This window comes from Lycium barbarum, chromosome 10 (assembly GCF_019175385.1).
Source record: "Lycium barbarum isolate Lr01 chromosome 10, ASM1917538v2, whole genome shotgun sequence".
Taxonomy (NCBI): Eukaryota; Viridiplantae; Streptophyta; class Magnoliopsida; order Solanales; family Solanaceae; genus Lycium; species Lycium barbarum.
Genome location: NC_083346.1, coordinates 29,921,749 through 29,947,918, shown reverse-complemented (window position 1 = coordinate 29,947,918; position 26,170 = coordinate 29,921,749). Strand labels below are relative to the sequence as shown.

General features: G+C 34.9%; 1 protein-coding gene across 1 annotated transcript; it reads right to left on the bottom strand.

Moving 5' to 3' along the window:
* Positions 1 to 6,145: 6,145 nt before the first annotated feature.
* On the bottom strand, positions 6,146 to 8,012 carry LOC132615201 (uncharacterized). Its single transcript, XM_060329764.1, has one exon. The coding sequence runs from the start codon at positions 7,829 to 7,831 to the stop codon at positions 6,338 to 6,340; it is 1,494 nt and encodes a 497-aa protein (XP_060185747.1). The 5' UTR covers positions 7,832 to 8,012; the 3' UTR covers positions 6,146 to 6,337.
* Positions 8,013 to 26,170: the final 18,158 nt, after the last annotated feature.

The following is a 26,170-nucleotide window of genomic DNA, read 5'->3' as shown; positions in this document are numbered from 1 at the left end:
AAGTATGATGTAAATGTGACAAGTAAAACGAGATCGATGGAGTAGCATACAACATACTCCCTCCGTCTCAAACCATTTATCTTTAGTAGTAATTATTTTTGTACATCACAAACATTTTAATTAAAAAAAATTATATTTTAAATATAAATAACGCTAAAATAGTCATAAAATCCTCCTAATTAATATTTTCTTAAAGGTGTGTAAATGAAGAACACGATAAATAATTTGTGATGAAGAGAGTACTTAGGTGGAAAAAATAGGTGAAATGTACTCCTTCCGTTCACTTTCACTTGTCCACTATAGACTTTGCACACCCCTTAAGAAATAATAAATGAAGTGTTTAATTTACTATGATATCTATATTAATTGATGCATATTTTTAATGAATTGGAAAGATGATTGAAATGAGTAATTAATATTATAGGTAAAACAAGAATTTTTTTAATCTTATCTTGATAAGTTAAAAATGACAAGTAAAAGTAAAAATTTATTCTTAAAATACTGGATAAATAAAAGTGAACGGAGAGAGTAATTAATACTAAATCAACAATTAATTGGTAATGTGTAAATAATTTGTTGGTGATGGCGGAAGATCAGGCTGATTCCGTTTAGAGTAGACAGCGTTTGAGGATGGTTATGTTTTGTTTCGGTATTTCAAAATTTAGCCCGCCGACACACCCCTCTTTGTCGGTTGCCTTAATTTCTGTGACCCCAATTTAACTCTCCATTAATGTTTTTGTACTCATGTACTATCATCACTCTTTGGTAAGACAGTGATACACGGTCCAAGTTTACCGGGATTTCTGGTGGATCCCACGGTCACGTGTTTCTTACGTGCTCCCATGAGCGTGTATCATTAATACCTTTATCCTACTCCTATGTTTTCCTAACAAGATTTGCGGAACCGGGTAAATCATTTTTTTTTGTTAAGTATAAAATTAAAAATGGTCAAAAATGTCTTTAACATATTAAAAATCACTCAAAATGCTCTCCCCTCATATGTTTGCTAAAAAATGCCTCTTCTTCCACCTATCGGCAAATGCTCTGCTTCCAGCCTTTTGATTCAATAGGTGGATTAATGAGCATTTTGATCTAATAGATGAAAGGAGGGACATTAACCAATGAGTGAAAGGAGGATATTTTTTAGCCATTGATAATACGTTACGGATATTTTGACCCTTTTCCCTATATATAAAATTCAACACTTCATAAAATGTTTGTTTTATAATTTAGAAACTTACATAACTAATACATCATGCATGTATAAGTTATGAGCTATGAAAGAATCAGTATATTATTTTATAAAGAATAGAATAACTAATAAATGATGATAGAATAACTAATAAATGATGAATGACTAATACATAAATAACTAAACCTTTCATAACTTATTACTAATACCAGCATAACTCTAACCAACTTCCAAACAACCCCAAAGTGTTCTTATACTTATTCGGTCACTTAATGCAATTATTTATTTTTACCATACCAACAAAATAAGTAGAACTAATGAAGAAGCCTGCATATTGTACGGTAAAAGTGAAAGCAAGCGAATAGTTTCATTATGAAATACAACTGGAGATGTTTTTGTGGGGAAGTATAATAAATAAAACGGAAAAGGGCCAAATATAATCCTGTACCATGAGAAAATGTTTAAATATACTCTTCGTTATACTTTCTGTCCAAATATACCCTTGCCGTTATACTATTGGTTCAAATATACCCTTGTACTATAAAAAAAGGTTCAAATATACCCTTCCTCAGTTAAGATTGTCCAAGGTGGACACCCAATCAATTAAGATTGTTCAAGATGGACATCCAATCCTACGTGTCACTGACATTTGATGAGGTGGATACCACGTGGCATGCCACCTCAGCGCTGCTAACCCATTTTACCCATCTCCCCTATTTCCTTCCCCTCCACCACTAAATTAACTATCGTCAATGCATTAAAACAAAACTTTTGTCCTTAATTTAATGGTGGAGTTGGACAAGAAGGACAAATCTCTACACTTACATACACTGTAGATTCGGCCTTAATCAATTAAACAACCATCTTTCTAAAATGTCATGCTCTGGATTAGTTAGGTACTAAATTAATTTAACACTCTTTTGAAAAGCCACTTGGAGTACACATATGTGACTTTCAGATGTTACGGGAGAAAATTTGGATCTTCTCAAAAGGAATCTTTTTTCTTGATTAATAATTGCTCTGTCAGTAGTTTCATTTTATGTGTCGAGTTCAGCTAAGCACTAACACTTAAGAAAGTAAAGCCACCATTAATGGTGGTGGAGGGGAAAGAGAATTTTAGTGGTGGAGGGAAAGAAAATAGAGGAGATGGGTAAAATGAGTTAGCGGCGCTGAGGTGGCATGCTACATGGCATCCACCTCATCAAATGTCAGTACCACGTAGGATTGGATGTCCACCTTGAACAATCTTAACGGAGGAAGGGTATATTTGAACTTTTTCTCATAGTACAAGGGTATATTTGAACCAATAGTATAACGGCAAGGGTACATTTGGACCGAAAGTATAACGAGGGGTATATTTAAATCTTTTCTCATAGTACAAGGGTATATTTGGCCCTTTTCCGTAAATAAAAAGTCTATTACTTAAAGTTCTTTAATGTGAATATTCATTCTTCAAACGATCCCAATGGAATATCTACAAGTAGAACCCTTAAAGTTCAGTGAGAGTGATATGGCCAATAAAGTATGGGATTTCTTTTGCAATTCATGTGGCATTATTGTGAACAAAGGATTGGTTAGACATAGGGCAATGAAGTGGTGGCTTGTCAAAGCCAAGAATGATGTTCATAGAACTGTTCTTCAGTGCATACCAACAACGATCTGCTGGCATATCTGGAAAAGCAGATGTTCAGCAAGGTTTGACAATATTAAGATGTCGGACTGGTTCATAATTCAACAAGTGATCAAATTCATTAAGTTGGTCATCAATTTGCAATTTCCAGACCTTCGGATTCCTATAGATTGGCATGATGTTTGTAAGGCAGTCGACCAGCTGAAACCTATGATTGTGTCTGTGGGCTGTGGCTGTATACTGGCTCAAACCTGACCTCGGTTGGGTTAAACTTAATGTGGATGGCTGTAGTAAAGGGAACCCGGGATCTTCAGGAGGGGGTGGCATTATTAGAGATCATAATGGATCCGTGATATGTGCTTTTGCTGAGTATTATGGGGATTGCAGTAACAATCTTGCAGAAGCTAAGGCAATGCTTAGAGGTATCATTCTATGTATCAATAATGGTTTCACTAACGTAATAGTTGAATCAGACTCTATGATTATTCTAAATTTGATCAAGAGAATTAAAAAGCCACCTTGGCAGCTAAATCACATTATTGAACAAGTTATGGATTTGATCAAGAATGGCAACTTTATCTTCTGTCACACTCTTAGAGAGGGTAACAACACTGCAGACATGCTGGCAAATCTAGGAGAGGAGGCCAAGAATACATTTATCTTCAGTGGGACTATTTCTATTCCTTCTAATATTAGAGCCTCAATAAAGTTAGAAACTGATGGACTACCAAACTTCAGATTCGGCAAAAAGAAGAACAAATATGTCATTCATGACAGTGGATAATCTTTTGCTAATACTCTCCACTATGTACATAGCGTCACTTAGCGATGCTACAAATCCCTTAGGGAATTTCCAACACTTTTATGCACATGCTGGATATTTTTGCTTTCATATTTATCATAGGTTGGTGATAGCCAATTCTCATCCTGTTTTGGAGGCTAAGGTTTATGTCCTCCTCCGTGTAATTATAATTTTTGGTAAATATACAGGTTGGAGTCACTGCCTAAACTACTCCATCATATAGATGGAACCTTCGAGAAAAAGAAAAAAAAAATAGAACCCTCTTTTGAATTATTCCCTTGAGTGAGATAATAAACTACAAGGAATCTAGAGACAAGCAATGGTGGAGTAGTAAAATCTATATATAATATAAAGCTGGGAATGAAAACGGTGACGTGGCACTCTCACAAACCAGGATCACTATTTATCTAAATTCTCAGATTTTTGGGTTTTTTTCTCATTTTAATACAACACTATATTTATAAATTAAAAAATGAGGTATTAATTGCAGCTTCATAATGAAAAAGGAAAGGCAAAGAAACCGTTTCAAAAGATACATCACGATAATAAGTTGCTGCATTCATTGTTCATTATTGTATATACTAATGGAGAATTGAAAAGCCACCATCAGCTTTTAGCTTCTTAGATCGTGCCTTATCCCACCAATTTGGGGCTATTTGTTTCACTATATATTGTTCAGAATTTTTTCTCACTTAGAAACCTCCATTTTTCTCCTGTTGTAACTTCTTATTCTCTTAGTGAAGATTATTTAGACTTCACTCTTCAGGTTCTGTCTACGTAGCCAATATATACATGTTCAAATTTAACTCCCGCACACCTTTTAAAATGCCACCTAAATGCCTCTGTTGATATGGACTTGGTTAATTGTAGATCTGATGGTAGGTAATTAGTTTTTATTTAATTTTATAATTTAGACGAAATTAGTTTTGATTCCTTTTCTTCTTTATAGTCTACTAATTTGTTAATTAATATTTTATGATTTTGGATGTTGATCAGTTATCGTAATTAGTGAGCTTTCTTTATGTTTTTTAACTAATCATTGATGATTCTAAAATGGTTAAGCCTACATTACATGCAATAGTACCTAGAATTATATAAAAGATCATTTATTTAAAGAAGAGGTGGTGGAGCAGCGTTATTGGAGTTTTCAGGGGAGATTGGTAGCAATATTCGGAGTCTTATGTGCTTTTCTATATCACACAACTCGAAGTTCATTCTTTTATCTCACAATTCTCACATAAATCAATAATGTCGTTTTATATATGGTGAAAAAATAATAAAAAATAAAAAATAAAAAGAGAGATAGATATTGAGATGTATCTCTTCAGACGTTGATAGAACTAAATCAAATTGGTTGGTTCTATACATCTATATAGTTGAGGTTCTATACATCTATGACTTTCTTTAAAGTCAATGTTCTTCCAAAATTGTTCTCGGAGAGTGATTTGGTTTACTCAAGTGTGATTCCTGGTTATACATAGTAGTAGAAGCTCCTATGGTCTCTTCTTAAAGTTTTCTTATGCATGGGCATTTATTATTATTGCTTCTCTAATTAATTTTCTCTTAATATTGGTCTCTGTTTCTAACAAAGAGCAGGTAACCTGCTGGTAACTTTGTTTTCATATTATTGACACTTTTTTTATGCTCCTTCTATTTTGGTTATGTCAGCTTAATTTACTTACATCATGTATTTGCTTTTATTTTTGGTATAATAAAAAGTTATTTTTTGTGTTCGATGAATGATTGCTAGCATTCAAGGATGTTTTGAGCGGAGCCCTAGCCCTCACGGGATAAAAATATCAAATAATTTTATACAAAAAATATATAAAATGTTGTTCTCAATAACGTGAACAAATTTAGGTGAATTTACCAGTAGGATACGGCAAAAAAGGGATCAACAACTTACTGGAACTAAACAAGAAAGATTTGTATAGAGTTATTTATTCTCTGGATCTATTTTCCAATACTTTATTACAATGATAATCCTTTTTTTGTTTGTTTTGCAGCTATACTTAAATAAACATTGATTTATTTCATGTTGTTGAAACAAATAGGTTTTGGGACCTCAATTGGAGAGAAAATGGTTTTACAAAACGAGAGAAAAGTTTAATGGAATATTGCTAAAATATACTAAGTGTAATGCATATTTAGTTGATTCCTTTTTAAAAAATTTAAACATATTTCATAAAAAATTGCAAGGTAACATGGTAATTGATTTTTGAGTGATATATGTCATTGCGAACAGACTTTTTAATTAGCTCTACTTGCGATAATTTTTTTTTGTGATTCATTTAGTTACTAGAAATTTATTTTGTCTGATTATTTCTTCTAGCTTGATTATATATTCGTTTATAAATTGTACTATTATATATGTCATGCCATAAGACCGCGCGAAGCGCGGACAAGTTCACTAGTTAAATATAAGAAAGAGAATAGTAGTAATAAAATACAATCAATGCATAACTATTATGCTATCTATCTAAGTTATTGAATAAGTTACAATTGAAAAAGGCCACAAAGGTTACTGCAATTGCATCATTTATTCAAAGTAAAGCCTTCATAAATTACAACTTGCAATAAAGAAGAAATAATGTTTTCCTGTTCTTCTCTTTTCTCGCTTTCTAACTAAAAACAATAGCTCATTAAGTAATTTTAAAAAAGAAAAATAATCAAAAGGAAGAAAAAAAAAAAAGAAAAAAAAGACACTTTTAATTTAGCTCTTTTTACCTTCTTCACCCCCTTCTTCTAAATAGGTTTTCTTCATTCTTTCAGCTCTACTCAACAAACAAATCAAAAGAAAACACGTGGCATAAATTGCATGAATTCTCCAACTTGTCCTAGGTGGCATACGTAATACAGCCTTATGAAACACTGTCATGTAATAATGCAACCCAACAGCAAAGCCCACAAATGTTTGGGCCAGCCCAATCATCTTTGTAGCATGCCCAGTCTCAGTTGAGAATACTAAAACAAGGTACATTAATAACATCAAAAGGTACAACACATAACCAAGTGTTTGCATGAGTTGTAGGCAAATGTAAGTGGACTGTGAAGTAGCATAGAAAAACTTAAGTGGTTCTAAACCAGTGACTAAAGAGGAAAGACATAGGATTGAGAAATATATTGAGAGATAAACTTGGATGAATATTAATAGTCTTTGGAGTGAAAAATAAGCTTTGATTTTATTGAAAATGAGAGAAACAAGAATTAGAGGGATTATAATGAATACAAATGAAAGTATAGAGGCAATTGTGGGTGCATATTTGTTGCCTACTATTGGTTTGAAGTTCTTGGTGAACTCTTTATTGGCTTTGTTGAGGTAAACTTTTGATGTTTTTGAGATTTTTTCTAAATCTGGTAAAAGGGTTTCTTGAAATTTGGATGGTAAATCTATAAAACCAGACATTAAGTCATCTTCATCGTTTTCTAGCCAATAAGGCTGTGCATCCTTATGTGTAGTTTCTTTCTTGGTATTTTTGTTTGTGGAAGATTGGTTTTTTGTTGTGTTCTTGGATTTGGATTTGGATTCATTGAGGTTGTTTGTGTTGGTGACTTTGGTTGTTTTGTTCTTTGGTAAAGAAGAGGTTATTTTCGATAGATCTGAGGATGTTTTTTTGGTTGAATTTGAGGACTTGGTGGAAGTGGAATTGAGTTTTTTCAATTGGGATTTTAGTGAAAGTTTCTCTTCTGGGGTGGGCTTGATGAGCTTTGTTTTGTTCTTGGTTGAACCAAAAAATGAATCAGATAAAGAAAGTTTAGTTTTTGCAAGCTTGGTTTGGTTCTTGATTGAAGAAGAAGAAAAAGAAGAAATCTTGGTTAATTTGGTTTGGTTCTTGGAAGAGCTAGTGGTGGATTTGATGAGTTTGGTTTGGTTCTTGGAACTGGAAAATGAAGTTAATTTGGATTTCTTCTTAGAATCATTAATGTTTGAAATGGATTTTTTCTTCTTGATTGGTTGAGAAGAATCATTAATGTTTGAAATGGATTTTTTCTTCTTGATTGGTTGAGGAGAATCATCATCGTCATCATAATCAATAATGTCTAGCTCCAAAATTCTTCTTGTTATTCTTGTTGATGAAGCATTGTTCTTCTTAATTTGATGACTCTGAGTAGAAATGAATGAAGAAGCTAATAAGACTAAAAGAAAACATAGTACTAAAAGTACCTTAGAAAAGCTGCAATTTTGTTGAGTAGTAAGTGGAACCATATGTACTGAATTCTATGACTGAGTTTGGCTTTGTTGAAAGATATAAAGACTCAGTTGGATCTGAAGTTGAGAAAGAATGATAAAAATGTGTGTCGGGGTTGTGAGGATGAGAGAGAATATTAATGGTACCGTCACTAGATTAATAGTGTGTATGTATGGGTAAATGATGATGGAAGCAGGAGACTTTAATGTCAAAGTAGTATGAGATGAGTCACATGGAGCAACTAGACATGCACACTATCCCAATACTACGCGTTTTGGCTACTATTTATTTATTTTTGGATAAATATCCAAATATACCCTTCAATTTTGCCATTTAAAGCACATATACTCCTGATTAAAAAAAAATAGTGCATATATAGCCCCTGTTGTTACACAAAATGATAATAGCGGGAGTATATATATACCACTTTTTTAACGAGAAGTATATCTGTTCTAAATCACAAAGTTGAGGGGTATATTTACACCCCCACGCCACCCCACCAAACCAAAAAAAAAAATCAAATGAAAAAGTGACGTTGGGAGAAAGACTAAAATAAATATAAATAAATGATTTAGTTTTTATAAGTATTTAAAAACACATACGTAGTTGCAGCGACGGAGCCAGATTTTTTATTAGGGGAATTAAAAAATATAAAGAAGTAAACACACATAGAAGCCAAGGAGATTCAACATATACTATATATATTACATATATAAAATAGTTTTAACCTTATATATACAGTATAATTTTCGCTGAAGGGGACCCGTCGCTCCTTTCTGGCTCCGCCCCTCCGTACAGTTATTGTATTTGAAAACATGATTAAGAAAATAAATTGTTTAATTTTACAAACAGTAGTGCTATTATTGTTTTAAGATGAAGGAAAGGAAAGGAATACTTTTATTTAGCAATAGCGTGACTCTAAGAAGTGTATTAATTCTCACTAGTAAGCTCATTAACAATTGGGTAGGCATTAAGATGACAAAGATATCTATGTTAATATAATGTTATAGTGCATGTAAATAGTTACTACTGTGGATTTATTTAATGAACAAAAAAAATCTGAAACCTTCACCGTCAGACTGTCACCATCAACATCAACTGCCCAAAAATGTCATCATCTCATCACTTATTGTGGAAATGTTACTTTATATGATCTTTAATGATACAACAAAATGGGTGCTCCTGAAGTTAAATCGGTACTTTGCAAGCTAAGAAGTGTTATGAGAAAATGAATTATCTGATTTATGAAAGTTATTTAGCTTATTTTTACGTTTAATTTTGGTCGATACATAACTATATTAAAGAATAACCCTCATATGTCTATGTTCCACATACTCAAAAGAAAATGTTATAATCCCTATTTAGTTACTCTTTCTGGTTCATATTAGATGGTGCTTTAACTTTTATATTTAGTTTAAAATAAATATCTTTTACATAATAAAAAGGTACTCTTTCCGTCCCAATTTAAGTTTTTTAATTTGACTGGATACGAAATTTAAGAATTATAGAGAGACTTTTCAATTTTGTGATTCTAAATTAAAGATCTGAGAAATGTACTAATTTGTCTTTTGAATTTGTGGTTATAAATTTGTTATGTATGGTGTTTGAATTGTCAACTTACTAAATATAAAAATAGACACTCTTGGGACATACCAAAATAAAAAACAAGACACTTAAGTTGGTAAGTCCTAAATTGTCTCTCAATATTTATTACTATGGCTCTGATTTAATCTGGATTGAGTTGTAATGTTGCTAAGTTTTACAATGGACACAATTATGACCAAAAAATGAAAAACAAAACGGAGATGAAGTTGTTTATGGGTAAAGATTATTTCTTAAAGAAATTAAACAAGATGGTTAACCCGATAACACATTCAGGAAATGAAATCGAAAAAGAAATTTTGGAAGTGTATGCAGTTTGTCTATGAGAAATTCACAACCACCACCAACAAAAACATACCTAGCGTAATTACATAAATGGGGCTATGAGAAATTCACCAGTCACAACAAAATTTTTATACAATCAAACCTCATTATAATGACAACGTTTGTCTGAAAATTTTATGGCTGCTATAGTGATGTATTATTATGTATGTAAACATACATTTTGATGTTTAGATCTCATTTAGTTATTACAAAAAAAGTACACAAAAAGTTATTTTCTTCTTCTTCTTCTTTTTTTTTTTTTTTTTAAATGTCAAATATTTTAATTGGCGCAAGAAAAATTGTTTTATCATTCCTCTTGCAATTAAAGTATACGAATTTTGTAGGGAATAGCCATCAAATCTCTTTATCATAATTCGACTCATACCTCAGACATACGGTCGAGCATCATAACAACTCAAAACAATATTGCAAAAAGAAAAACGCAAAAAAGTGCTAGTTTGTTGATTAAATACACTACAATAGTGAAGGTTTCAACCCTCAGATTCTTGGGTACTCAATTATTTATTGTCAAAGTTAACCTCTAAAAGAAATTAATTTTATAAAAGCAGCTCGTATTATTTAATCAGTTAATAAGAATACTTAAGTCGGGAAGAAAATGGCAACTACAACCCTCAAGTTGTTTTCTAATGAGTAATGGACTACTGGTGGACTCTCTCAGTTCCAATTAGCAATTTGTTTATTGTCAATTGGCCTTGTCCTTTGTTATCAATTCAATAGAAGTTGACTTGATGAAACATATAATTCGCTCCTCCTTTTTTTTTTTTTTTTTTAATTTGTTCTTTCTATGATTTTACCAACTAGGAATAATGAACTAATTTGACTATTTCAGCGAATATTGGGCTATATGTACGTTGCCGCTACAACTTCATACATTGTTTTAGATATTAAAAAAAATGACGATAGTTATGTAAAACCGATCTAATATATTCAAAATACATGAAAAGTAAACTCGTACAATATCCAGACAAGCTATCTGTGGAATTGGAGTTTCAAAAATGTCAATTATCTTCACCTATATTTTAAATAAAGAGGGACACAGGGGGAGAAGAGGGAGTCTAGTTTTCATAGTGTATGTGAGTGAGCAATTGACAGAAAAATTCTCCTCTAGATTTATTAGGTGATACGTGAAAAATTTTAGGATCTCGGTTATAGAAGAGAGACTTAACTAAATATGAATTAAGTGATTTTTATTTCTTAGAAACATTTCAAAACACATCTACGTAGTTGTTGTACTTCAAGGAATGATTGAAAAAATAAATTGTTTAATTTTACAAATAATACACAACGTTGTTGTTTTAAGATGAAGGGAGGAATACTTTTTGATGCTTGAACTTCAAATCATTGATTTCGGTAGAGGCTGATTTAAAGTTGAAATTGTGTTTGAACATGCAATTTGAATTTCAAAAGTTATACTTTTGCTTATAAACATGAGAACACCATAATTTGTGAAAACTATAGTAAAATCCGTCAACCCTTAGACAATCTTACCAAATGAACAAATCATAGTTTATAAACAAGTTATTGGAATATTCTTAGGCGCCGCATTAAAAAATCGTATATCTCCATATTCCATTTATAAATAAATAGCTGTGATTACTTGTTATTACAAACTTTCAAATACATGATTTTACAAAGATTCAGTGGTCCAATAAATAAAAAACAGTAGTGACTAGTTAGCAAGGTTCTAGCTTGTGTGGAGGCGAGGTCATGCCTATTGGAGCAAATTCGGTCTCAACAGTTTGATGATGAAAAATTGTGCATGATTCGGGACAAGGTGTCACAAGGAGAGGCCAAGGAGGTTATTCTAGATGATAAGGGTGTCTTGAGAATAGAAGATCGTAGTTGTGTACCTCGAATAGGTGAATTGACTCGGTTGATCATAGAGGAGGCTCATAGTTTGAGATATTCTATTTACTAAGGGGATACCAAGATTTATCGTGATTTGAAGCAATATTATTGGTGGTGACGGATGAAGAGGGACATAGTGGAGTTTGTGTCTCGTTGTTTGAATTGTCGACAAGTGAAGTATGAATACAAGAAGCCTGGTGGTATGATTCAGAGGATTGCCCATACCCGAGTGGAAGTTGGAGCGGATATCTATAGACTTTGTGGTAGGATTACGACAGACTTTGGGTAAGCTTGATGCTATCTGGGTCATTATGGAGCAATTGACCAAGTTTGCCCATCTTATTTCGGTTTAGACTACTTATAACTGAAGTTAGCAAGAATTTACATCCGGGATATAGTTCATTTGCATATGTGCCCATTTCTATCATTTCAGATTTCAGACGGGGCACGCAGTTTACGTCTCATTTTTAAAGATCGATGCAAAAGGAGTTGGGTACTCAGGTAGAGCTTAGCACAACCTTCCACCCACAGACATATGTTCAGTCCGAGCAGGCTATTAAGGTTTTGGAGGATATGTTGTGGTCCTATGTTATTTACTTTGGTGGCAATTGGGACCAATTCCACCTTGGTAGGAGTAAGGTTTGCGTACACTCTACCCTCCCCAGACCCCACGTTGTGGGATTTCACTGGGTTGTTGTTGTTGGCAATTGGGACCAACTCTTGCCTTTATCAGAGTTTCCATACAATAACAGTTGCCATTCAAACATTTAGATGGCATAATTTGAGGCCATATATAGTAGGAGATGTCGCTCTCCGGATGGTAGGTTTAATGCATTTGAGGTTAGGCCTTGGGGTATGGATTGTTTGAGAGAGTCATTGGACAAGGTCAAGTTGATTCAGGATCGACTTCTCACGGCTCAGAGTAGGCAAAAGAGTTATGCCGATCGGAAGGCTCGTGATTTAGAGTTCATGGTTGGAGAGTGGGTTTTGTTGAAGGTTTCACCCATGAAGGGTGTAATGAGGTTCGGGAAGAAGGGCAATTTAAGCCCGAGGTAATTCGATTGTTTGAGATTATTCAATGTTTTGGTGAGGTAGCCTATGAGTTGGCTTTGTCTCTTAGTCTATGGGGTGCTCACCCTTGGTTCCAGATTTTGATGTTGAAGAAATAACATTCAGATGGTTCTCATGTGATTCAATAGATATGGTGTTACTTGATAAAAATCTGGCATTTGAGGAGGAACCGACATTCATTTTTGGATAGGCACGTTCGAAAGTTAAGATTGACATAGATAGCTTCGGCAAAAGTTCAATGAGGGCATCGTCTGATAGACGGAGTCGGATATGCAAAATAGTTACCCTCAACTTTTTTACACTTTAGGTACTTCCGTTTCTTTACCATTCGAGGATGAATGTTTATTTATGTGGTGTATGATGTAATAAACCATTTGATCGTTTTGAGTCTTTTCCCTGAAATACCCTTCTCATAGCCTCTTTATGGTATTTATGACTTGCAAGGATAGGTAGCATAATTCCCGAGGAAATAGGGTGAGTATTGGATTGGATTTAGCAAATTTGGACGTTTCTTAAGTTAAGGAAATGAGGAAATTTGACTAAAGTCAATATCGGTGGTTAACAAAGTCGAATTAGAGATTCGTCGATTCAATGAGGTCCGCAATGTGATCTAGGACCTAGTCGAGCATTTAGTTTGGATCCCGAGGGGTTCGAGTGCATTTTGGACCTTTGGTAGAGACCTAGTTAAGTTTAAAGGTTAGAGTTGATCATGGTCAACATCGGCCCAAGACGACTCCATATAGATATTTCGAGTGGTCGAGCAGACTCGTAGCATGTCTTATGACTAAAATGCATATTTGATTTTTGTCCGTAGGTTCCAGATAAGTTTTGAGTGTTGCATTGAGGTTCGGAGCATAGCTGAAGTTGTTGGTTTCTAGTGTCTGAATCCTCCTTCACGATCTCGAGAGGAGCATCATGATGGTGATGGGTCGTTCCTATGCCGGGTCTGAGACAGTCATTGCGATCGTTGAAACGTCCTCGAGATCGCAATGAAGGGACTTATTGGTAGTGAATTAAATTCCCAACATCGAACTTCATTTCCCATTTTTATATTTTGAGTTCTAGAGCTTGTTTGGAACTATTCGAAGGGCATTTTGCGTGATTTTTCTCGGGGCTAAGCTTCTAACCTCTATTTTGTCGATTCCTATTTTATTCTTCCATTAATTTAAGGCTTAATCCATGATTTGGATTGGGGGAAATAGGTGTTTTTGCTCTAAAGTTTAGCCTACAAAGTTCTTATAACTGGAAGTCAATTTGTGGATTGTTTTTGTCACGACCCAAACTGGAGGGCCATGACGGGCACCTGACCGTACTAGTCAAGTACCATCCGACATACATCTGTGACATTAACATAAACATAGGTAGGCCGATAGGGCCATCATATGACTCTCAATAGACTCATAAGGAAAGTATGCCTATATCGAATAACCTGAAAGACTCATCTGTATGAATATGCCAGACATACTGTATGAGCCAATAAGGCTATCATAACCACTTGTGACAACATATGAACTCTCAAGTCTGGATATCATCTGACTGTACATAGCTGTCTACAAGCCTCTACTAGAAATATCATAACCACTTGTGACAACATATGAACTCTCAAGTCTGGATATCATCTGACTGTACATAGCTGTCTACAAGCCTCTACTAGAAAACATAACATAACGTAGCCAGGACAAGGCCCCTCCATACCCATACATATGTGCATACATAAATATACATAAGACCATGCTGACTCCTGGCGTCTCTAGAACAAATGAAGTGCATTAACCTCATCTGCTGAGCTGACATCCTAATAGATGGATCACCAACCTGTATCTTGGGACCTGTGGGCATGAAACGCATCCCCCCTACCCCAAGCAATAGGGGAGTAAGTACGAATAATGTACCGAGTATGTAAGGCATGGAAACACTCTATACATAAGAATTATGAAAGGAATCTGAGACATGAGAATCAATCTGTGGATCTGAATGTATCTTTGTGATTGTATACCTGAAAGTGTCTGTATAACTGAAAGTGCCTCTGAGGGCCTATGATATGCATGCTTTCTTTCAAAAATCATATACATATATCATATTATAACTGTCAGTGTTGAGGAACGTACAACCCGATCCATGAATGTTAGTGTTGCGGACCGTGTAGTCCGATCCATATATCATATCAAGTCGGTCCCTCTGTGGGCATCATCATCATCATCATCGTATACCAGCTGATTAGGTGGTGATGCGTATATAACGCCTATCCCTTTCCCCATACCTCATATACATATAACATACGCGTATATAATGCCTTATGGTCATGGGTCAATGTGCATATGTATAAATGAGTGCAATGCATAAGTAAGATGAATAACTAGAACTCTCAGAGTGACATAAAGTCGTGCTACCTCCGATAAACATCTTTGAGCTAATATCATCAATATACGTAATCTCAAGACCCATGTACAGAAGGAATAATCATAAAAGGGGTACAGAAGCATTAAAGATTAGAGTACTCCTAATGCTTCTAAGAGTAGGGTGATATGGAAGTTCGTTCATTTGCTCGTTTACTCATATCATAAGGATCATGCCAAAATGAAAGGAAGGATAGTCTTAACATACCTGGTCTTAGCTTAACGGCTCAAGAACTCAACTCGTATCTGCTCTTCGACCTATATGATATCAATAATGATACTATCGTTAACCACACAAACGATTCTCTTAATCGTATAACGAAAATTTAACTTATCCTAAAACAAAATGGGCAGCATCCCCCCGTTCTTCTCCTTTCCCCCGACTCCATATATCAAAGCAACAACTAGAACAATCCAACAAGTATATACATCAATAACAAGATACCACGTAGTAACAACAAGTCATAAACATTTCACGACGAGCGACAAGCCCGGATACGAAACACACTTCTCCAATCTTCCCCTTTCTTCAAATTACATATCAATGACAACAACAACAATATACTCAAGTTACTCCAATAATTTCCAGCCACAACACAACTTAGAATATTACCAAATAGTCGATACAACAACAACAATGTCAAAATATAATTTCCCACTATTAGCTCCATATTTCTCATCCCACAATTTAGCTATGACCCGGACGAACTTTAAATATATCTAGTAGAGGAGAATTCTTACCTTAATGTGCTTGAGTAACACCTAATTCTAGGTTGCACCACTTGTAATCACTTCTCCAATTACACAACAAGAACGGAGAGGTAAGCTACACAACTACCACGAACTACGAGTTGTAGATCTTAGGCTAAGTGATGGGGAAATCCTTGAGAGGGCATAAAGTGGGGTTTTCCGTAACTTAAGCTAAGAAGTAGCAAAATGCATATTATTTCCATACTTAGCTAAAAACGTTGCTGGTGTAGTATGTATATGTTCTCATGAGGCAAGTGTATTCATCAAAGTAAAATAGTAGTTGTAGCATGTTTAGTGGACCGTGGGGTCCACTCCCTTTTGCCACAACTTTTAATTCATGACTTTGCCTTGTAGATGTCACCATTATATACATGTAGAGTGAATAGTCACTTAGGGGTCGTTTGGTAGGAAGATAAGTTATCCCATGTAGATGGGATTGGATGAGATAAGATGGGATTATTAATCCCGCACTTTATGTGGGATTACTAATCCCACCTTATCCCACCTTTTATCCCATATCCCATCTACATGGGATTGGATGGGATATCAAAAAAGTTATCCCACCAACCAAACATAGGATTAATTCCAATTCCACTGGATTAATAATCTAGCCCATCCTATCCCTCCTACCAAACGACCCCTTAGTGTAATGCTATCATGGTGCCACATGGATGCACTAATAAACTGATCCAATAATTTCTCTCTCCGTGAACTTCCCGTATTATACTAGATGGCATATGCCCGTGCGCCCAACACTTTAGATTATAGTGTATCTATGTGTATATAGTTGTGTTTGGGTAGTAATAATATATATATTTTATATTGCTAATAAACATACATAAGTTTGCACTGTATATATATATATATATATATATATATATATATATATATATATATATATATATATATATATATATATATATATATATATATATATATATATATATACACACACAATATTCAAAATACGATTAATATAACATTGTAGTTTGTGCTCCGTATCCAAAATTTTATTACATTAGTGTTTGCTACGAATACAAAGTTTGCAAAAATTTATTAATACTTTTTAAAAGAGAAGACTTGTTTAAAAGGAAACTATTTTCCTCTCTTTGAGACAAAACAATATCAATATTTAAGCATCAGCTGATACTTTGAATTTTAATTCGATTAATTTAAAGGTGTAAAATATTCTATTGTTAATGTATGTAGATTGGACCTAAACAATACTTATTATTTTTTATCAAATTTTGCTTTGGATAATTCTAATGCAAATTATTAAATTAATTTTATATGTTTAAAACGAAACAAAGTAGAAATTTGATTTTCTATTTAAACGAAGAACTACTATTTTTTAATTTTTGGTGAATATTCTTGGTTTAGCTCATTTTACTTGTCATGTTGTCTTTTGCACTTTTTTTTTAAGGAAACATCGATTAGAATTATAATTTGACTAATTTATCTTATTTATTATTTGATCCATTTAATATTTTTTTTTTCTTTTACGACATTAATCTCTTTTCACATTTATTAGAGTAAGAATAAAAATGAAAAAATAATTAAATTCTATCTTATTTTAAAATATAAATATTTTAAGTATATTTATTTTAGTAAGCATAACAAATAAATGACATGGCGGAATAATAAATACAATAGTTAAATATCTAGATTAGATCTCAGGCTAATATAAGAAAAGAAAGGAAATTGTATGGTTTGACTACTTAACCTTTTGAAGAAAAGCAATAATATGGGGTCTACGTTTTTTGCTGTACAATAATTTCATTTGCTCCCACTAATGGGTTGATACGCATATGATAATGAATCCACCATTATTGACTTAATGGGGATACTTGAAAATTTCATGAATATTATTTGATTTTTTAATATGGGGTGCATTTTTTTTTACATGAGTTGGAGGTGGACAACGAAACCACCCCCAACTCATGCTTACCAGAGCCTGTGCCAGCACGGGCCCAACATATATTTATAATTTTATTTTTATGCAATTATAAAAAGAATTGAAATAATTCTGGGAGGAAGATGGGGGGGGGGGGGGGGTGTGGCGCCATAACAGAGATGGTAAGGCAGATTTTGGGAGGATGATGGGTTAGAGTTGCTTGTTTGGAGGCTAGTGGAACAAGAGGAGCATAATGATGTTGTGGCATAGTAGGATCTGGAAGGGAGAGATTCTAGAAGTAGGTGCCTATACTCTGACTTGCAAATTTGAGGCACAGCTTCGGAATTTCTCGTCATATCATAGGGGTATATTTCTTGAAAGTCACATATGTAAAGATAGAAATTTTGGGAGCACAGGTTCAATAATTTGTGCCATGATGTTATTTGTTTGTTTCAGTTAATATGACTTTATTTAAGAAAAAGGCTAATAGACACTTTTTAAACTACGCGTTAATCAAATTTGAACCAGAATTTCAAAACTTATTGAATTTTTAACTACTTCTAAATACGGAAACGTCATTTGAACTACCATTCCCCTAGGCTAAAACGTGAAACTTGTTATACATATGGTGATTATGTATACTGTGTCATATAACATGGGCATAGATGCGGTTTAAGATTTCTATCATTTTTTTTTACTTAACCTATCATGAGTATGTACTAATAATTTATTTTGGCTATTATGGTGCTCCGTATATAATTAGAAACTTAAGACATTGAAAAATGCCTTTTGAGAATGTAATACCCATCTTAGTTTCTTTTTAGGATATTAAACAATACTGCAATAAACATCTGAGTAATTTATTTTATCAGTTGTAACAATATTCAATTAATTTGATTATAGAATTACAGTTAGTGAGGTAAGATATTACCCATGGAACTACAAAATGTAATCAGTTGTAATAATAACTTTTAAAAAATGAAACTTGATAATAATATATATTCAGAACTACTTTTGAAAAATTAATAACCATTATTGACTTAATGGGGGATACTTTGATAATTACATGGATATTGCTTGATTTTTTAATATAGGGTCCATGTTTTATTTTTTAGTTGTAACAATATTCAATTAATTTGATTATAGAATTACAGTTGGTGAGGTAAGATATCACCCATGGAACTATAAAATGTAATCAGTTGTAATAGTAACTTTTAAAAAATGAAGCTTAATAATAATATATTCAGAACTACTTTTGAAAAATTAATCACCATTATTGACTTAATGGGGGATACTTTGAGAATTACATAGATATTGCTTGACTTTTTAATATGGGGTCCACTTTTTTTTTCTTTTTCAGTTGTAACAATATTCAATTAATTTGATTATAGAATTACAGTTGGTGAGGTAAGATATCACCCCTGGAACTACAAAATATAATCAATTGTAATAGTAACTATTAAAAAATGAAGCTTGATAATAATATATTGAGAACTACTTTTGAAAAATTAATCACCATTATTGACTTAATGGGGGATACTTTGAGTATTACATGAATATAGCTTGTCTTTTTAATATGGGTCCACTTTTTTTTTTTTTTTTTTTTTTTTTTTTAAAAAAAACATGAGATGGAGGTGGACGACGAAACCACCTCCAACCCATGCTTATATATAGTATAAATATCCATAATAATTTCTTGATCTCAATTTACCTAAATAAAAATCATTTTTTAGCACACCTCATATACTCATTGCCATGATCATATGACATCACACTAGTCCATAACCCCTTTTGGTACATAAAAAATATTATTTTCAATCACAGTCATTTCACTTTCAAGTCTTAAATAATTCCGAGACTTCATTCCTTATATACACTGAGTTCTTGATTTTCATGCTTGAATATGACCAAATCCTCCGGGCTCGGGTAAATTTATTCATGTTGGATGGTTCAATTTCCTAGTTCAAAAAATACGGGATATTATAGCTTTGACCGTATTTCACTCAATTAAATTTCGAACCTCGATAAAACTTATTTTCTTCGATTTGTATAACTTCTAATCCCAACGACACATTTGTACCATCACTCGAACCACCTATAAGCTTGGGGATAATCTCGTTTTCCGTTACTAATGTCATTTAACTCGCACGCTTTCAAACACTTGAAAACACGAGATGTAACGGTTTTGGAAAATTTTGTAGATTTAGACTATTTAAGTCATGGATAAACTAATTTTTCACTACAATTTCAGTTTTCCCTTGGGTTTGGCTTTTTTGATAACTTTTTAGGCTCAGATATAAGTATAGAAATATGGGTGTTTATGGACTCGTTATCTTACGTGCGACATGTATTTCATAGATTAGGAACAATCCAAAGCTTTGAGGATAAAAGAAGGCGATTTCCTAAGGTTTGTGGCATGTTTGCTCGGCATTTGAGGTATGTTAAGACTTCTGACTTCCCTTGAGGGACGTTTTTAGTAAAGATGATAAAATAACCTTAATAATCAGGGGTAAGGTGTAGCAAGGGTCATATCCGTGATGTGACTGGCATTGGTATGAGTACCGTTGTCATGTTATGGTAGTAGTGTATTGTATAGTTATGGGTCGTGACCCATGAATGCCAGGGCATGTAATTTCATGCGCTACTTTATTATAATTGATTGTTGATTGTGTTTGGATCCTAAGGAACTGTCACGACCCAACTAGTGGGCCATGACGGGTACCCGGAGCTGGCCACCGAGCACCACTCACAATGCTATATTTCATACCTAACCTGGCCATATATCATTCTCAAGACAAACTCTTCATAAGATGGTCATTAACACTCACAAGATATGTATGTATGTACATACATATATATATACATACATACATATATATATATATATGTATGTATACACATACAAAAGCCCGCGAGGCTACCAAAAATGATATACAAAAGATACCCCTGTGTATTCATGAGACACCAACTACCCATGCATACGCATCTACGAGCCTCTACTGGAGTATTAAGACATAAGGACGGGATAGGACCCCGTCATACCCAAATATGTACACAAAAGAATGCATCAACGACTGGCACCTTCGGAGTAGTGGAGTGCTCCTGTGTAGCTGCTGATAGAGTCCTATGAATCTATACCGCCTCCTTTCCTACCTATGGACATGACCACAGCGTCCATAAAAGAAAGGACATCAGTATGAACAATGTACTGAGTATGTAAGGCATACACAATAACATGATAAAGAGATGCAGAAATATGAGATAAAGGGGTAACCTGTAACCGATTGCCTCTGAAGGCGGAGTCATGCATGCTAACTTATATAATAAACAACATCATATCATATAAGCATATATATAACTGCCCGACCATATAGGTACAGTGTGATCATCATTAGCCCGCGTCCGGGCCTCCCGTGTTCGGGTTAAACATCTCATGCCGCCCACTAGTGGTGTCTGCCCATGTCATCTAGACATGGTGTAACCATCATCATAGCTGCCCACTACGCCTATCGTAGTGGTGTCTGCCCGGCCAACTAGGCATGGTGTAGTCTTACATATACATAATCTAAAGCATGTATGAGAACTCAAGCAAAGGTTGTAATTCTATCGGAGTGACGTAAGATCGGGGACCTCCGCTTATGTTATGGAGTAATCCTCATCACCATGTCTCACCTTGAAGGAATTAATAGCATGAGGTAGGTAACAATAGGAAGTAACATCAATGAAATCATAAAGGTAAGAATATCAAGTTCATCATGGCATCATTATTATCATAGAACATATCTCATCTCGATCTCATAAGAAGCTCTCAATAATCTTTAGCTTTCATCTTTTGGGATGCAAGAAGGTCATGGAAATGTGGAAAAGAACCCATAGTATAGAAGTCATGCCTTTGAAAGAAAGGGACTAGTCTTACATACCTTTACGTCTCTGTAACTTTGCCAACTAAACGCTTCCCTCCAAATTCTCGATTCTACATTCAAGAGAATTCGTACCAAGATTAGATAACCGGAAACATACTTAAAGCTAAGCTAAGGCGACTAAGGGCTAACGAAAATAAGGCAGCACTTCCTTTCTTTCTACAATTTTCTCCATATGATACAACAACTCCCAAATATCAATAACAACATCCATAATATCATAATCACTAAACTTCATCAAGCTAGACATTATTTAGTTCTCAACATTGCCTATCAAAGTCATTCGTTACCATAACTATGGCACAATATCGTATCCATTCTCTTATAATACTTCTTTAACACCATTTGCATCATCCACAACAAGATTTTACTCATGGCATGCCAAGAATCATAATTCATGTCAAGCTACTATTAAAGAATACCCTTATTCCTACATTTGAGCTTCATACTCTACTTTATCCCATAATCTAAGTCTTTCAACCACTCAATATTCTTAATAACATGGAATGAACATAAAACTCACCTTTGATGATATAGAAATGAACTTTGGATGGCAATAATTTACTTGCAGAGAAATCCAACTTCAATTCCAAAGGGATGCTTGACTTCTAGCAACCCCAATGAACATCCAAACACTTGATTCTACCAACTCTTGATGTTTAGCCCTTGATTTCTCTTGGGTATATGTTAAGATGGTCTGGAGAATGTTCTAGAGCCCTCTTGAGGTGTGGAGAATGAATAAAATGAAAAAATAAATAAGAACTTAGGGTCTTCCTTATATAAAAATAATCTGACCCGTCGGGTAATTATACGATACGAACGATGAAGCATCGATCAGATCGATGGGGCGTCGATCTGACCGTCGAAGTCGTAAAAATTCCAGTGAACAACTTTCGTTTCCTTTCATTGTACGGTGAGAAGGACGGTCCGGGGAACTGATCAACGGAGCGTCGATCTACTCCGTCGAATGGTTTTATGCTAAATCAATTCTAAGGCACAATCGATGAAGCGTCGACCCATCCGACGGTACAAAGAACGACCGTCGAACCCCCCTTTCGCAGAATTGCAATGAAGTTTCATTTTGACGAAATTTCCTCTCTTGCCTCAAATGTCTTTGGAATCTTAATTAGAACCATTAATTATCCCTTCTTACTTATAGGGATATCATATACACCTTAACTTACGTTAGTCTATTCACTGCTCAGCAGCCCGAAATTCCTAGGTGTAATAGGAACGTCGTACATTCATGACATGTTTATAAACTTACTTGAAGTTATTGGCTATTAAGTCTGAATTGTTGATGAACCTGCTTGACCATGGTGGTTATTAACTCCGGATTATTGGTGATGGAGAATATATATTCCATGATTTGGTGATTGTCAAACTATGAAGAACCAGAATGAGATCCTGTCCTCCAGTTGTTCTCTTCGTACAAGGCGATAGCTACAACGCTCCGTACAGTCAATAGCCACAACTGTAAAGCAGCAGCTGTTCACTGCATAGTAGTCTAAGTATAAAAGCAACATGTTACAAGGTCTTTAGGGTGTGTCTTGAAAAACCTAAATTCACAACAAAAGCTTAGTCGTCACAAGGTTATTCAAGTACCATCAGAGACAAAGCTATAATAGATTGAAGAGGTCGCTCGTTACAAAGGAAGATACTTCAAGTTATCAAGCTGTTGAGCTTTGGCGTTTGTGCTAAACCTGTAAAGCTACTCTTCCCAAAAAGGAAGCTGTGTGTAGGTTTCTTAAAGTTTCAAGTTTTCTTCCACAAGCTCTTGAGTGGTACATTACGCTAGAGTTAGCTTAGTTGTATTAGTTGAATTCTCAAAGGTTGCTTGTTGGAAGAGTGTCTTCACAAGAGTTTTGAGTGGTACACTAGGCTAGAGTTAGTCTAGGAGTATTAGTTTCCTTGGCTAGAGTTAGTCAAGTGGAGGTACTTGCAATGGAGCATTGCAAGTGTGGAAGGACTACAGGGGTTAGTTCCTAGGTTGCAAAAGTGTTATTGTAAGGGTGAGGGATTATGGGAGTTAGTTCCTAGCTTACGATAGAGTTGTAACCTGAAGTTTCTCGTGTAGTGGAGTTGAAATCCTACTGGGGTAGGTCGTGGTTTTTAATCCCTTGAGGAAGGAGTTTTCCACAGTAAAATCTTGCTTTTTGTACTTATACATTGCATAAGGGAACTGGTACTCAACCAGGTCCCTCCATACTGTGTTTAGTGCACGCATAGCCTCTAACAATTGGTATCAGAGCAGGCTCTTTCCAAACTGTTAACACTTGGAAAGGATCGTTCTAATGGCTATCTCTCTAAACAAAGAAGGAGGATAGAAGGATGTCCATATAAAGGAAATAATGAGCGAAATCCATCTAAGCAGGCCACAATGAATCTTAATGCCGAGTATGAAAAGGATAATGTACCTCAGAAGAACATGACTAAGGTGAACATCATTCTAGAAAACTCCCTACAAGAGATCTGTTCCTCAACTACAGTCATGGAGGTGTTGAATTCAAAACACAGAAGAAATTATGGAGGTCAGAAGACTAGCATCTCCAACTGTCTCCACAATGGGGACACTACAAAAAAAAATTCAGGAGAGAAAAAATTTAGTCTGCATCAGAAAGGAGTAAACTTGTTTGAACAAAAAAAGGGAAATCCAACTCACCTTGTTCATTACTCCAAGGGACCCAATCTGGTATGGGGTGCTAAACAATGTCAGTGATCATGTTGGAAGACTTAAGTGAAAAAGAGGGGAACAAGAGGAAAATGAAATCTACCTTTCATTCAAGAGCTTCCAAGGAGATGATGGGTGCCTGAAGAGAAAAGCATGAGCAAAACATCCTCTCATGTTTTAGAGAATTAGGATGTAGAAAGGTTTTTAACAGGTGAAGAGTGGTGTCTCAACCCTAAGATATGCAGAATAAGCCAACTTGAGGACACCTGGTCTGTCATATCCTTCTCGTTATCACAAATCCGAGTGTGGTGACTAATTACTTGAAGAACCGAGTTACTGACACTATCCAAAAAGCTTTTTTTTTAAGAGTTAAAATCAGGCAAAAAGTTTTTTTTATGCGGTGACATCTAACTCAGTTCTACTGTTACAGGTATACACACATGGATATCTCAGAACAGTGTAAGCAAAGGTGACCTGACACATTTCAGAGTTGTTGCTCGGATGACTTTTCTTTTTCAAACAAAATTAGCAAAGGAACCTGGTTTCTACAACTCAGGTTAGTAGTATTTTCAGCACAAGTATAAAAGTGAAATTGTCATTAAGTGCCAAGTCACCGAAACCTTTTGAAAATTCTCCTCCAGACTTTACACCTTTCTTAGGTTTACCCGACCCACTCGTCACCTGACTCTTTCTGATTTTTTTATTTACCCTTGATTACCTTTCCTTCTCTTCATTTGATGCCGAAAATACCACATACCTCCTTACCTCTTCTCTCCCACATTCAAACCTCATCCATTTCTCACTCTCAGTCTATGTCCTCTCTCCTTGTTTTCTTCTAGAATCAAACTTAACTATGTCTAGTGAAGGACCTATTTCTCCAGTCCCTGTCGAAATCGACCCCTCTTTTCTCACCTTCCAAGGCCCAAAATCCACCTGAATCAAGCCAACCCATATCCTCTCCAAAACCCCATCCTCCTATCGATTTAAAATGTGTCACCTTTTTCTCAAAATCCTCTGCCTCCAGCAAATATCTCAGTAGAACAGTATCTTTTTCAGCCATACCTGTTCAAATCCAAAAACCTGACTCTGTAAGTAGTGGTCATACCGTATCTGTGTCCAAATATTTTCAAAACACAGATGAAATGGAAAAGCAAGAAAATGGTATAGTAGTTACCAGTCAATCTATTAAGAATACAAGGGAATCACATCAAGCCAAAGAAAACCTGGTCTCCCCAGATATGCAGAAAGAAAAGGCTATATGTGATGAAGGGGAACAAACTTCAGAAACAGGCAATGTACAAAAAAGTAACACTCCTTTCTCTAATCTCGATAAAGGAATAGAGGAGTCAGTAGACGAGTCTCCCATAAAGGTGGATGGACCCATCTCTGGTATTGGTCAAGGACTTTTTGGTAGAATTGACAGTAATGCAGCCCTAATGGAAGAAATCGCACAAACCATGAACACTATAGGTGATCTGGGAATCAAAGGAACTCAGAGAAAATGAAGGAGAAACCTGATCCCTCAGTACTAGGAACGACTGAAACTGAATCCAAGACATCTCCTGTGTGGGACAAGACACCAGGGTCGCCCAGAAGAAACTTAGATCTGATTCTAAGACCAGAACTTGCTCCTCATGATGTCTCACCTTTTGCTGAGTTCTCACCAGAAAAGAGTCATGGTCAAAATACTTGTGTTGATGAATATGTTATAAGATATCTCTTGCCCTTAAAATGAAGAGAAAGTCCGGAGATCAAGGAACCAGAGGATTTAGAGTTACTAAGAAAATCATTTCTGGTCGAACAACACCTCAAACCAGACAAAGTAAGAATGCTACAAAGGTAGCCCTGGAATCAACTCT

Bases quoted from the DNA above. Each gene is read 5' to 3' on its own strand.
- LOC132615201 (XM_060329764.1), bottom strand. From the start codon at position 7,831: ATGGTTCCACTTACTACTCAACAAAATTGCAGCTTTTCTAAGGTACTT.